We start from the raw sequence: 14,257 nt of genomic DNA on the forward strand, positions 1-14,257 counted from the left end.
GATCGTTATTGCGTGCTACATCATTACGCGGCTACCATATCTGTATGGAAGCTGTATAGTTGGTCATCTGGGGAGGGGCCTTTGCTCTGCTCCTGCACGAACGGCCTGAGAAAACAAGTCGGTCGGGAAAGTGTTATATTCAATGAGAGCCGGAGGCAGAACACTGGCTATCCAGAGGCTGCTGAAGCAGTCAGTGCTGCCTTATAGCCTTCTTCGCGATTGCCCCGACACAGAAGCATCGTATGTTGATGCTTCCTTCAACATATAATGGGCTCTGAGAGGCCATCGTATGTTGAAACGATTGTATGTCAGGAGACCACTGTATGGGTTTAGTATCTGGCATAACCCTTTTACAGGTCATGACAGGATGACTCTATTCACACAACTTCCTCAGATGCAGGGTAAAAGATGTCAAGACATACAGAATATTATGCGTTCTGGACTAAGACTGGACTAAGAAAGCTTGTACATGAGTAAGAGGCAGCTGCTTAGAGTTCATCCAGGTCATGAACTCTACTATTTATATGCAGCTGAATGCAGCTATTCAATATGATACTTTTATACACACACTGATAGACATGGTGCACGACTAGTCTGTTCACCACTAAGCACAAGCTCCCCCTTTCCCAATTGGGAAGAGGGACAGTTGCACCAGGTGGGTTTTGTTTCCATTGATGCTCATGACCGTAAAGTAAATCCTTGTTTTATTCAAAAACTTAAGAAGCATCCAGTTACAGTTGTCACATTACCTGGAGTATTATATGGACACTATCTGATGTCACTACTTGTGATATAGTGTGATGCTTTGTCCCTTTTAGCAGCTGAAGTGTCTATCTACCCCTAATATCCTTACCTCTGATAGTTTAGGAGGTCTTTCTTACTGTAGCTGTCAGCTATTGGTTATCTTCCGGTACACCACTGAGATACTTTATGGGGAAGATTTATCAAAACGTGTGCAGAGCAAAAGTGGTGCAATTGCAATCAGATTGCTTATTTTATAAAAATTAAAGAAGCAATTTGGTTGCTATGGGCAACTGCATCACAGTTGCTCTTCACAGCTTTTAATAAATCCCTCCCAATGATGCTCCGGTTAGTTGAGTTTAGGTTGTTTATGGCAGCAACTTCAATCAAATAGTTGGTTCTGTATATCCCACTATCCAACCCAATGAAGTGACCGATCATCCCCCCCCCCCCCCCCCCAAATAATTCCCTTTTCAGATTCAGACAAGTTGGTTATTTTCCTTTCTCTGTATACCGGTCTCTGGGGAGAAGGGACGTGAAATTTGCTTATAGAGTTACTATGATAGTGTATTCATGTATTAATGGGACTTGTCCACAGCAATAAGGAGGAGTGTCATAATATGGTCTGTTTGCTATATAGTTACCAAGAGTCCACCAATAGTGTGTATTCTCAGTTTAGGATGATATTCATGGCACTGGAATTTTAACCCTATTTGCATTCTTGTTTTTCACATTATTCATTAAAAGTTTTACTGCTACATTAGTCATTGTCTAGTTGCTACTGGGAAATTGATGCTATGGACTGGCCCGCCCGTTCCCCAGACCTGAATCCGATTGAGCACATCTGGGACATCATGTCTCGCTCCATCCACCAACGCCACGTTGCACCACAGACTGTCCAGGAGTTGGCGCATGCTTTAGTCCAGGTCTGGGAGGACATCCCTCAGGTGACCACCTAGTCAGGAGCATGCCCAGGCGTTATAGGGAGGTCATAAGGGCACGTGGCAGCTACACACACTACTGAGTCTCATTTTGACTTGTTTTAAGTACATTACATAAAGTTGGATCAGCCTGTAGTGTGGTTTTCCACTGTGATTTTGAGTGTCACTCCATATCCAGACCTCCATGGGTTGATAAATTTGATCTCCATTGATACATTTTGTGTGATTTTGTTGTCAGCACATTCAACTATGTAAAGACAAAAGTATTTCATACGATTCATTCAAATCTAGGATGTGTTATCTTAGTGTTCCCTTTATTTTTTTGAGCAGTGTATATACTCAGGGAGGGGGAAAAATAATTTTCAGACTTGTCTAACAGCAACTGATGTTCTATAGAAGTAAAGTATTGGATGTGTTGAAATCCATTGTGGCAGATTGTTCTTTTTCCTGAAAATCTGACACAGAAGAGGCAAGAGGCTTCCATACACACTAGACATCTGGTCCGACTGATATTGGCAACTCTGCTGGCTTTTATCTGCTGTATGTGGGTCCTAACCATTTAAGAGCTCCCAGTGATAACCAAATGGGGGCACAGTATTTGGGAGAGTTGCTTTTTCTTTTAGAAAAAGCTAAAAAGGGCCAAGATTCCTATATTTGAGAGTTTGCTAGGGGTCAGTAGATAATGGAATATTCAAGTGGTAACACTTAGGCTAGGATCACACCATTGTATTTTCAATTTTGATTATTATAGGAGAACAATGATGTGAATTGATTGGTACCTAATAGACCCTACTGACTTTAATATGGCCTGTCGAGTTTTCACCATGGTGTCCAGCATTTTACTAGGAAAATAGTTCTGTATGCAGCACTAGTTTGTCTGATATTTTTCCAATGCAGGTGTGAACCCAGCTTTACTTTGATAGATAATACTTTTGAGATCTACTATTTGAGAATCTCTGGTAATTTTTGTTCTGTAATAATAAATTTTTTTTTTCTCTTTGTAGTACATGGAGAGCTAAATGGTACTACAGGAGACCGCAAGACCCTGGCCTCTGACAAACCTGCAAACCAGATTGCCTCCAGAATTCCCAACGGCAGCCAGCAAGCCGCGGCAGAAATCGGCACCAATTCTAAGCACCTAGCCAAGCCTACTAACTTTGGAAAGGCGAACAATAGACCCAAAACTTTGCTTCATAGAAACAGTATGGACAAAAAGAATGAGAAATCTTATGAAAGCAAACCTAAAGATATTAGATGTGCAGAAAAGGGTGAGAGTGGGTCCATCCAGAATGGTTTGCTGTCAATCAGCTCTGGTCTTATTACCAATGGCTATGTAAGCAAAGGTGCTGAGAACGATGGCAGCGGTTCGGAAAGTGGATATGCCGCAGCTAACAAAAGGAAAACCAAGTTTACCAATGCCAAGCCTGCGGAGAACTCCAGCTTTTTGATTGGCAAAATGTCAGACTCTGAAACTAAGCTGGATCCTGAAAATTTCAAGACAGATTTTTTCACAGATCAGAAAGGGGCGACTAGGGTAGATAATGGTAAAGCAACTTGGAAAAATGAACCTTTAACTACAGGCATCGGTCGGGGAAAATCAAACCCTGGAGATATTCAGAGGAAAAACTCGGACGCCAAACCTGTTGTAGGAAAGAAGTTCGACGACCGGCCCAAGGGGAAAGCGTCTCCAGTTAGCTCCACTAAGGAGGACTCTTGGACATTGTTTAAACCTCCTCCTGTTTTCCCGGTTGACAACAGTAGTGCTAAAATAGTTCCCAAAATTAGTTATGCAAGTAAAGTTAAAGAGAACCTCAATAAAGCAGCCCAGAACAACGCAACTTCTCACTCTTCCCTTTCTTTTTCCACTCAAGCTGGGGAAACGACATCATCAAACTGTGTGTCACAGGTCCCCATGTCTGCCATGAAGTCTGTATCTACAATTAATTTTGCCAATGGACCCCTTTTAGTAGGAACTGATGGGGGTTTTATGGCTACTGCTGCTAGTACTGTTTCACATGCACTGCCTGGGGGAGCAGAGCCCTTGCCCACAGAATCTTCTTCTGCCTCTTCAAATCCCTCTGAACAAAAGAAATCTGGCCTTTTTACCTATCCTTTAAATATGCAACATGCCCTGCCGGACGCTTTGCAGGGAGACCAGTCTGGACAGTCGAATCAGCATAGCTTAGGAGAAATTTTTCAGAACCAGTGGGGCTTGTCTTTTATAAATGAACCAAGTGCTGGCCCTGAGACTGCAGCAGAGAAGCCGGACACTGGGCAGGTGGTCTGGGAGCACCCAACTCCTCCTGCATCACAGGGTGCTGAAACTGTTCCCTCAGGAAATGAGCGCCCTGTTTTTCCCAAGGCCTATGAGCTGGAGAAACGGACTAGCCCTCAAGTTCCAGATGGTGCCACACTTAAAGCAGCTCATGTTTCTGGGGGAGATGTGGGTGCGTTATCTTTAGAGACTCTGCATATATGGGAGCTGCAAAAGCCAGAAGCTGCTAGCCAGGGTTTATTAGTGTTTCAGGCCAAGGTCTGTGAAAACGAAGAAACTCCTCAGACCCCTCTGAAAAACACTTTACAGACCTCCGCCAAAGATAAGAGGTACCATGGAGATCTTGATTGCAAAGATAGCTGGGGTTCTTTTGACCTGAGGGCTGCTATAATCTATCACACTAAAGGTAAAGATTGTGTCCTTTTTGTTTTTAATGTAATATGTGGGAAAAAATAAAGTTTACAGGGGTACTCCACTATAAACTGGTGCCAGAAAGTAAACTTTAGTGAAAGAAGGGTATCCAGCTTCCAAACAAAAATTAGGAAAATTAAAAATGGAAAATGTAATGAACAATTTTAAAAACGCTAAAGAAAACACCCAGTGAAGGTAAAAACCCCTACACCAATGCGTTTCGGACCAGTGGGTCCTAAGTCATGGCAAAGGAGGAAAGTATTAACTGACCTTATATACTTCATATTCAATAACACACGTTTTCCAGAGACTCCCTAATCCCCGCCTGGAAGTTGGCATCTGTCATCACTTCCTGGGAGGGGTTGCAGCAACTCAGTAAAAATTAACCCATTCTTGTAAGAAAGAAAATAATCGGGATTGCCATATAATACTGCACAGGAAGCTATAGAATGCATACCTATCCCAGCCACAAGAAGAAACAAGGAGAAATGCAAAATAATTTTTCAAAGCAATCAAAAAAATATTACAAATTAAATACATATATAGATAAATCAAAAATTCAGTAAAAACATCTGGCAATAGTATCCTGTCTGCCACAAGTTGCCACCCTAAGGATGTTATACGTAATCTCCCAATAGGAGAATTTGTTAGGGCTAAGAGGGCTTTGTCCAATAATGCTGCATATGAGGAATCATGTCACGATATAACAATGAGATTGCGACAAAGTGGTTATGGTACTAATAGGGCAAAGAATATAGTGGATAATAAAAATCGCAATATTTACCTTGATTCGGAGACCAATCAGACACAAAAGGACTAAAACTAATTATGGCAATCAAGGGGTTAACCATCCTGTGACCTTCTCTACCCCCTATAGTACCCATTTCAACAAGATCAGGAATATTATACAGAAACACCTACCTGTATTGTACAATGAGGACATCTGTAGAATCCTAGGCAACAGGGTCAGAATTGTGGCCAAAAAGGGTAAATCCCTACAAGGGAGGTTGTCGAATAGTGATTTAAAAAAACGTCAGAATGAATGCTGGCTAAGATCAGTGGGAAACTATAGATGTTCTCGTATGAGGTGAAATCTATGTAAATACATGACACATACCAAACCATTTTACTCACCTGCAAATGGAAAAATGTATAATATAAAATCCTTTATAAACTGTGAAACCACACACGTGGTCTATTCAGCAGTATGTACCAAATGCAATGTACAATATAATTAAAAAAGCGGTTTGATGAGCATTTCATGTACAACAAGAGGACAATATTGGTTCTCGTGCACTTTCATGTCTAAGTAGGCATATATTGGAAGAGCATGCAGGGGACCCGCAATTCATTTCGGTCACAGGAATAGAACGTGCCCCTCGCCCCCAGAGGGGAGGAGGTTGGCCTCATGCAGTTTTCAGAAGAGAGGCATTCTGGATACTAAGGTTGGATTCACATTACCCGCAAGGTTTGATTTCTCGCAATGATTTGTCCTATTTTAACAGATTTTTTTTAAAATATTTTTTTGATTGCTTTGAAAACTTATTTTGCATTTCTCCTTGTTTCTTCTTGTGGCTGGGATAGGTATGCATTCTATAGCTTCCTGTGCAGTATTATATGGCAATCCCGATTTATTTTCTTACAAGAATGGGTTAATTTTTACTGAGTTGCTGCAACCCCTCCCAGGAAGTGATGACAGACGCCAACTTCCAGGCAGGGATTAGGGAGTATCTGGAAAACGTGTGTTATTGGATATGAAGTATATAATGCCATGACTTAGGACCCAATGGTCTGAAAAGCATCGGCGTAGGGGTTTTTACCTTCACTGGGTGATTTCTTTAGCGTTTTTAAAATGGTTCAATACATTTTCCATTTTTAATTTTCCCAATTTTTGTTTGGGAGCTGGATACCTTTCTTTAATTAAAGTCTACTTACACCGAGGAAATGGCTCAGCATCATCCTGGCTTCCAAGAGCAACAACGAGTGCCCAGAGACTGATCTGTTTCTGGCTCCAGTTGATTTAAAATAAATAAATAAAAATGTGTTCCAGTGGATTACCCCTTTAACAAAGCAGAAGAAAAGACTCAAACTCACCACTGCTGTGAGACACGGGGACTTTATTCCATGTATCGGATCGTTACACAGTCCATGTGGAGGCAGGGGGTACAGGTGGGAGATGTTTCATGCTGACTGGGCACTTCCTTAAGCCACACGAACGAAGGTGAAGGATAGACTGTTATATCCACTTCTATTTTTGCTTCTGAAACACTTCTACCAAATTGGCACATGTGATTCCAACCCCAAAGGCATCCGGGGTTTAAAAATTGATAACCTATTCTAAGGCTAGAACATGAATATTACATTGACCCCCACAACCAGTTTGTGGAAGATGGTGAGAAGCTTATTGCAGCTATACTTTTGGCTGCTTTTTAGTAATCTTGATTTGTCCTTTAAAAAAAAAAGGAAAATTTTTTTTTTCTTGCAGCCACCAACAGTCGGATAGATGTGGCCAGGGGTTGGCAATGCCTCAGAGCCGCCATGCCTACCTCTTGTACATCACCGCTGGGACCGCTAAGTTTTGCTGTAAGTTTTACAATACACAGGCTAGCGAGTGTTGTCACAAATACAACTTGCCCTGTGTAATGCTGTGACTGTGCTTGCTACCTTTTTGTCTGTTTTACACAGGCGCGCAGTGTCAGGAGCCATCAGAAGCCAGCGCTGTCTGTGTTACACAGGCGCACTTTGCGGGGAGCCATAAATAGCACTGTCACAAATACAACTTGCCCGGCGCATGGAGTAATTGGAAGCAGAGTTTTATACACTTAATTATCCAGAGTTTTATATACTTGATTAACCAATATAGCTCGAGGAGCAGAGATACAGGGTGCATGCGCTTAGGACCTGTGTGTAAATTACACGGTGGTCCCAGCCTTGATGTACAGGAGTTAGGTGTGGCTGCTCTGGGGCATTGCCAACCACACCTATCTGACTGTTGGCGACTGCAAGAAAAAAGTGTTTTTTAGGACAATAACGGTTACCAAAAGCAGCCAAAGGTATTGCAGCATGGTATCTCACCATCTTCCACAAACTGGGCTTAGGTTGTGGGGTCAATAGTCATGACAGTTGCGCTTTAAGGGGGTTCTCCGCCCCTAGACATCTTAACCCCTATCCTTTGGATAGGGGATAAGATGTCAGATCGCCGGGGTCGCTGCTGCAGCACCCCGCTATCATTACTGCGCAGAGCGAGATCGCTCTGCACGTAATGATGGGCAATACAGCGGCCGGAGCATCGTTACGTCATGGCTCCGCCCCTCGTGACGTCACGACCTGCCCCCGTCAATACAAGTCTATGGGAGGGGGTCTGGCGGTCGTCACGCCCCCTGCCATAGACTTGCATTAATGGAACAGGCCGTGATGTCTTGGGGGGCGGAGCCATGACGTCACTCTGCTCCAGCCCCTGTATCCCCAGCAGCCGGACCGCGGCGATCTAACATCTTATCCCCTATCCTTTGGATAGGGGATAAGATGCCAGGGGCGGAGTACCCCTTTAAGGGTAGAGTCACATGTGCCGTATTTTGCTGCTGCGTCTTTTCCTACTCATTGAAGTCAATGGGTAGCAAAATCAGCTGCAGGAAATATGCAGCAAAATAATTGTGTGTCCCTTCTCAAAAGTCGCTACATGCTCATGCAAGCACTGCAGCTTCTTCAGTGTTCACAAAAATTTTTCCTTGTAATTTCCATACTTGGAAACAGTGATTTGGATTCGTGTTTGTTTTATTTTGATCTAAATATTTTTATAAATTATTGAAATAGTTAAATACTGAATTCTACTGCTGATTAAGTTAAGCCACTCTAAGACTTGTGAAGCTTTGATGGGATTGTTGATATATGAACAAGTTCACGTTAATCTGTTTGAAAATGAGTGAATGACTGAAGTTGTCTTTATTTCCACATCAGTTGTAGTTCTGTTAGAAGATCCCAATTGTGATGTTAGTCTCTGACGAATGGTCTGCAGTAAAGTGTTTTGTCTGGCAGGATAATTACATTTTGCAGATCTGGTGAAATTATAAAATAAGCCTTACCCATCTCCATGATCCCTGCTGCTGTCGTTCCAATGATCACCTGGTCCCCCCTGATCTCCTTTTCCTGTTCCAGTCACTGGCAGAACAGACATTTCCTTCCTGATACATTTGTGACACTCAGCAATTGGACATAGAGGGGAGTACAGTCCATTGCTGCAGTAAGTTCAAATACTTTTGAGTGGCATCTAGCACGTTGCAATAGACAAGCCTTTGTGATTGATCCCTCAAAGCATTCAAGCTACTTATTGGAGAGGTATTTAGTAAAATTGAGTACTTTCTTACAATATAATAATGTAGCTTTATTGTATGTCTCTAGAAAGTTAAATAGGTTATCTAACTTTTATAAAATGTATTCCTTTCCTGGAGGTATGCCATCAGTATCTGACATTGGGTCTGACACCCAACAGCAGCAAATGTGCGATTGCCGCGGCTTCTTCAAATTTACAGACTCTCATCCTTGCATGCACTTTACTTTTTTAGTAGAATCATACCATTTACTGGAGGCGCCGCAGTAGCAATATGCTGCAATTTCATAAGATAGGAGACTTTTCCTACTTTACGACACCTTGTTGCCTTCAAGCAGACCTCTCCTGAAGACTACATCTATTGTGAAGTCCTGAGCTGCAGTTGTCAAAGCTTTCACTAGGGAAAGCTGTGTGTGCCTGTGTCGAGAGGGATCTTGCTGCAAAGACTGACCATAGAAATTTGGGATGTAAGAGAAATGAGACTTAAAGGGGTATTCCGGCGCTAAGACATCTTATCCCCTATCCAAAAGGATAGGGGATAAGATGCCTGATCGCTGGGGACCCCCGTGATCTTCCACCCTGCACCCCGTTAGAATCAGCCCCCGAGCGAGTTCTGGCACCAGTTCATGTAAAAAAAAAAAGTGTTCCACCGGAGTACCCCTTTCAAGGGGTACTCCGGCGCTAAGACATCTTATCCCCTATCCAAAAGGATAGGGGATAAGGTGCCTGATTGCGGTGATCCCGCCTCTGGGGACCCCCAGTGATCTTCCACGCCACACCCAGTTAGAATCAGCCCGGGAGCGTGCTTTCTCCCAGTCTGATTACTGGCGATCACTGGGACGGAGCATCGTGATGTCACGGCTCCGCCCTTTGTGATGTCACGCTCCGCCCCCTCAATGCAAGCCTATGGAGGGGACATGACAGCTGTCACGCCCCCTCCCATAGATAGGCTTGCATTGAGGGGGTGGAGCGTGATTTCACACGGGGCGGAGCCGTGATGTCACTATGCTCCGTCACCGTGATCGCCAGTAATCAGACCCGGAGCGAGCATGCTCCCGGGCTGATTCTAACTGGGTTTGGCGTGGAAGATCACGGGGGTCCCCAGTGGCGGGATCCCCGCGATCAGGCATCTTATCCCCTATCCTTTTGGATAGGGGATAAGATGTCTTAGCGCCGGAGTACCCATTGAAAGGGGTACTCCGGTGGAAAACTTTTTTTTACATGAACTGTTGCCAGAAAGTTACAGATTTGTAAATTACTTCTATTTAGAAATCTTAATCTTTCCAATACTTATTAGCAGCTGTATGCTACAGAAAAAAATTATTTTCTTTTTGAATTTCTTTTTTGTCTTGTCCACAGTGCTCTCTGCTGACACCTCTGTCCGTGTCAGGAACTTTCCAGAGTAGCATAGGTTTGCTATGGGTATTTTCTCCTGCTCTGAACAGTTCCTGATATGGGCATCAGGTGTCAGCAGAGAGCACTGTGGACAAGACAAAAAAGAAATTCAAAAAGAAAATAATTTCCTCTGTAGCAAACAGCTGTTAATTAGTACTGAAAGGATTAAGTTTTTTTTTTTTTAAATAGAAGTAATTAACAAATATGTTTACTTTCTGGAACCAGTTGATTTAAAAAAAAAAAAAAAAAAAAAATGTTTTCCACCGGAGTACCCCTTTAGGGAAATTAAACTAGCAGATGGCAGAAATCTTGAATGTGGTGCTAAGATTTTGAGGTGGCTAATAAACCTTTTATTTTAATTTTATTTATTTTTGTTCAATATGGGTATGTACCCTTTAAGATTCTGCCAACATTTTGATTCAATCATTTCATTACTTTACTGGTCTCTCTAGCCTTGGGATCTGTCCTGTTATGACAATAGTGTACTGTATTTAAGATACATGTCAAACCTTCACATTTACCCTATTTATTCTATTACACAAACCTTTCAACAAAAAGCTGTTTCTCGGGGACACATTCCAGCCTCAATTTCTGTATAAGAATATTCTGTTTTGCCAATATGACATTATTGTCATTTACTATGCAAAATTTACTATAATCTCTTTCTTTCTTTACAGAAATGGAATCTATTTTGAACTTGCAAAAACAAGGTAAATTGAGACAGAAAGGTAAACTGCTTACACTTGCTTACCTTAATTAAACAAAGTGTCTTATCTATTCCTTTTATACTCCTGTAATCATTAACATGGCCCTGGCCTATACACAGCACCAGGTTCTGTCCTGAATATGTATAATGAAGCTCAGGCTATACAGTGCCACCTGCTGTTCAGAATTGCTACATAACATCCCAGTAACTAGAAAGTACCAGGGGGTCAAATTTTAAAGAAACATACTTGCTACTTTTTATTTTATAAACAGCTGTAGAAAGTGGCTTTTAAAGGCAATACATCTATTTACATCCTTTTTAAAAACAACATTTTTGAGGGAGACACCATATCTACCTGGTGCCTTGTGAACACAAGCGTATATTAGGTCCCAACTACACTCCGGATCATTTCTGCAGAATATCTAGGAGTGATTCCTGCTGCACCCTGCCATTGATTTTAGTGAGAATTCCACTGCTCAGCGCACACATCCAAAGTTCTTTTAGGGGACATATGATGAGGAATTGGGTTCTGGCATAAGATTGAACATATAAAAAAAAGTCACCGGATACAAAAGTTATGCAAAATAGCGTAAATCTTTATTAAATATACAGTGGTTATAAAACATCAGTAAAACCACACAAAGGGTACAGAACAAGGTGGGACTAGGCTGAAAGACACTGTATATACTGTATGCCTGAAAAAATACTAATATTAGTGGCCAAAAACTGAATTTATGATGGATATAGTCCACAGCCTTTGTCTATCTGGAAATGCTGGGAGTTGTAGTTTATCAATAGCTGGAGGCAACCGGATTGGGAAACACTGGTCTAGACTGATCCAATCCACAGCTGATGCCTTAGTTTTGGTGTTTTGTACTGTAGTTTCATGCATCTCTGCGAAGGACCATTGGCACGTTGCACCTTACTTTTACTCACATATCAATAAGCGGCTTGTGCTACCGCAGTGCAGAGTTGTCTCAGTCACTGGTACAACATCTTGTCTTTATAAACATAAGGATTGTTACATTTGCAAAAAAGTAATTAGGGTTTTAATTTTATTGTTTTTGTTTTTCAGATCCCAATAGGATAATCACTTATAATGAAGCCATGGACCACCCTGATCTCTGAGATTACTGCCGGGGGACTGCTGGCTTTTCTTTTCCGAAGTCATTTCATCAGTGCATGAGAGGCATAACCTGGCTGTCGTGCTCCTTTTAAAGAATATAAAAAAAGAAAACAGGGGAGAACATAACAGATCCTAAAACCAGACATAATCAAATCCTTGGATATATAATTATATAAATATATATACGTATATATATATATTTTGTTTAGATAACTATGTATAGAAAATTCTATCTAAATAAATATATATAAATATATAGTTATTTAAACAAATTTAAAATGAAAATATTAATAAAACAGTTTTGATCGTCAGAAACCGTAAATTCCTTTCCTAGGAAAAAAGTAAAATTGCTGGTACTTAAATTTTTTTTGTTACTCCTAGTTTTGTTCTTTGTTTTTTCTTTCCTTCTTTTGCATTTTCACAGAAGACTAAGATGCTTAAGTGAACCAGAGTACAGAAGCATTGTAGACTTGATCCTGCTACGTGACGGTCACATTGGATAAAACATGCTTAAGTACTTATCTGCCAATGACAAGAGAGCACATCGTATCGTTTATTTGGGGGTTATCCTGACAGTCCGCTCTTATTCTTCTACCTTGTTTTTTTTGTGTTTAAAATGGCTTCTGCATACGACACTTATCCCGGCTAAAACAATGAACACATTTTTATGTTTTAAAATAACACTTTATATATCTTTTTTTTTTTTTTCCTATTGCTTTTTTCAGTTTTTCTTCTGGGACTTACAAATTAAAGACACAGTCAAAAATAAAACAAAACAAAAAACCACGCAAGCTGTCTTAATTTTTCACTTTTTTTGAAACTGGAGACAGATGCGCTTTTTTTTTTTTTCAATTCTGGAAAAAAAATTGGACAAGTAGGTTTCTTAATTTTTGACCATTATAGTTTGTGTCCCCTCTATCGAAGACCTAGAAAAGATGCTTTAAAATTTAAGAACAAAGGACAAAAAAAATGTAAAAAAATAAATAAAAAAATAAAAAAAATAGCAAAAACGCAAAAGAAATGAATCTATTTAGGCATTTAATATATTTAAAAGATATATAGAGAGAGTCAAATCTGTTCCCTGTTTGATGTCATTGTATGAAAGGAGGGAACAAGCTGCGTGAGGCTGTTCTGGACACTGGCTGCATCATCTCCTTGTGTGTTGCGAATACCTGTCCGTTTGGGTTTTCTGCTTTTACCCTTTTTGTGTTGGATGGAATATCAACAGATTGCACATGACCGTCGTGTTGAAAACCTCCATGGCTCTCACAGGGGTCTGATTACATATATATATATTTTTAAGTGTATGCTTCTAAAAATCTCTATGAATCTTTTTATAATTTTGAGTGCCCTTTTTGTATGAAGGACATTACTGGAAGCAGGACTTAAGCAATAAAGGTATTGACCCTTTCCATTAAGAGAGCGGCCTGCATTCCATTGGAAGCTACTGGGAGATTAGGTGCAGTATATGCACATGTTGGGAGTGCTACTCCTCAGTTGCTCACTGTCTTTTTGTCTTCAAGCAATGTCCTCCATGCTTGTTTGCTTTGTTACCTATATCACTCGTACAGAGCACACAGCATTGGGCTTCTATGCAGCCAACAGTGGTGAGTGCCTGTGCAACAAAACAACTGTTATTTAGAATCGAATGGTGCTATAAATATATATATATTTAGAAATCACATTGTTTTATCATGTTGCGGGCCCCTTCAATGTTTGATATCTAAGTTTCAAAAGGTCCTCTCAATAAGACCCCACATCTAGAGATAATTTAACCATTGGTTTCTGGCACGATCAGCAAGCAGAATGGACTTTACATATCCAACTAAAGACATTTCATTAGAAAGGCTATTTGTTTAATTTGTTGCCAGAATTTTTTTTTTTTTTCTAAATGTTTAAATAATACATATCAACCCATTCTCACATGGAATTTATTTATTTTACTGCAGGACGTATGTACAAAATGCTACACAGTTGAGAATATAGTTTAACTTTTTCTCCTTCACAATGTTGTTTTTTTTCTTTTTATATATTTCTTTTTGCCTCTGTGGATACATACCAGATGCAGAAAAACTACCAAGCACCAACTGTTTAGGTTGCCTAAAGTTTATGATTACATGATTTTTTATTTTGTGACTTTATCTTAGTGGTATGGTATTGCACTGTGAATGGCCACATACAGGTATTCTACTTCTGTTATAAAATATACCACCTTTTATTTTGTTGTTCTGTTGTGCAATCTGTATATTTGTCTAACATGATCCTAGAATTTAAAATACAGCATTGAAGGGGTACTCCACTGCTCAGCATTTGGAACAAACGCTGGAGCCGGCGC

General features: G+C 40.7%; 1 protein-coding gene across 5 annotated transcripts in view; it reads left to right on the forward strand.

Annotated features, from left to right (window-relative positions):
• The window catches only part of NUFIP2 (nuclear FMR1 interacting protein 2), a 58,401-nt gene extending 46,368 nt beyond the window's left edge, over window positions 1–12,033 (forward strand). For 4 of the 5 annotated variants that reach the window (XM_056559026.1, XM_056559028.1, XM_056559029.1 and 1 more), the window contains exons 2-4: window positions 2,687–4,363; window positions 10,768–10,818; window positions 11,872–12,033. In XM_056559026.1, coding sequence (XP_056415001.1) covers window positions 2,687–4,363; window positions 10,768–10,818; window positions 11,872–11,924 — 1,781 coding nt within the window. In that variant the 3' untranslated portion in view covers window positions 11,925–12,033. The remainder of the gene's footprint in view (window positions 1–2,686; window positions 4,364–10,767; window positions 10,819–11,871) is intronic. The other variant, XM_056559027.1, reaches the window with a different exon arrangement.
• The last annotated feature ends 2,224 nt before the right edge of the window (window positions 12,034–14,257 follow it).

The sequence above is a fragment of the Hyla sarda genome, chromosome 2 (assembly GCF_029499605.1).
Source record: "Hyla sarda isolate aHylSar1 chromosome 2, aHylSar1.hap1, whole genome shotgun sequence".
NCBI classification, from domain to species: Eukaryota; Metazoa; Chordata; class Amphibia; order Anura; family Hylidae; genus Hyla; species Hyla sarda.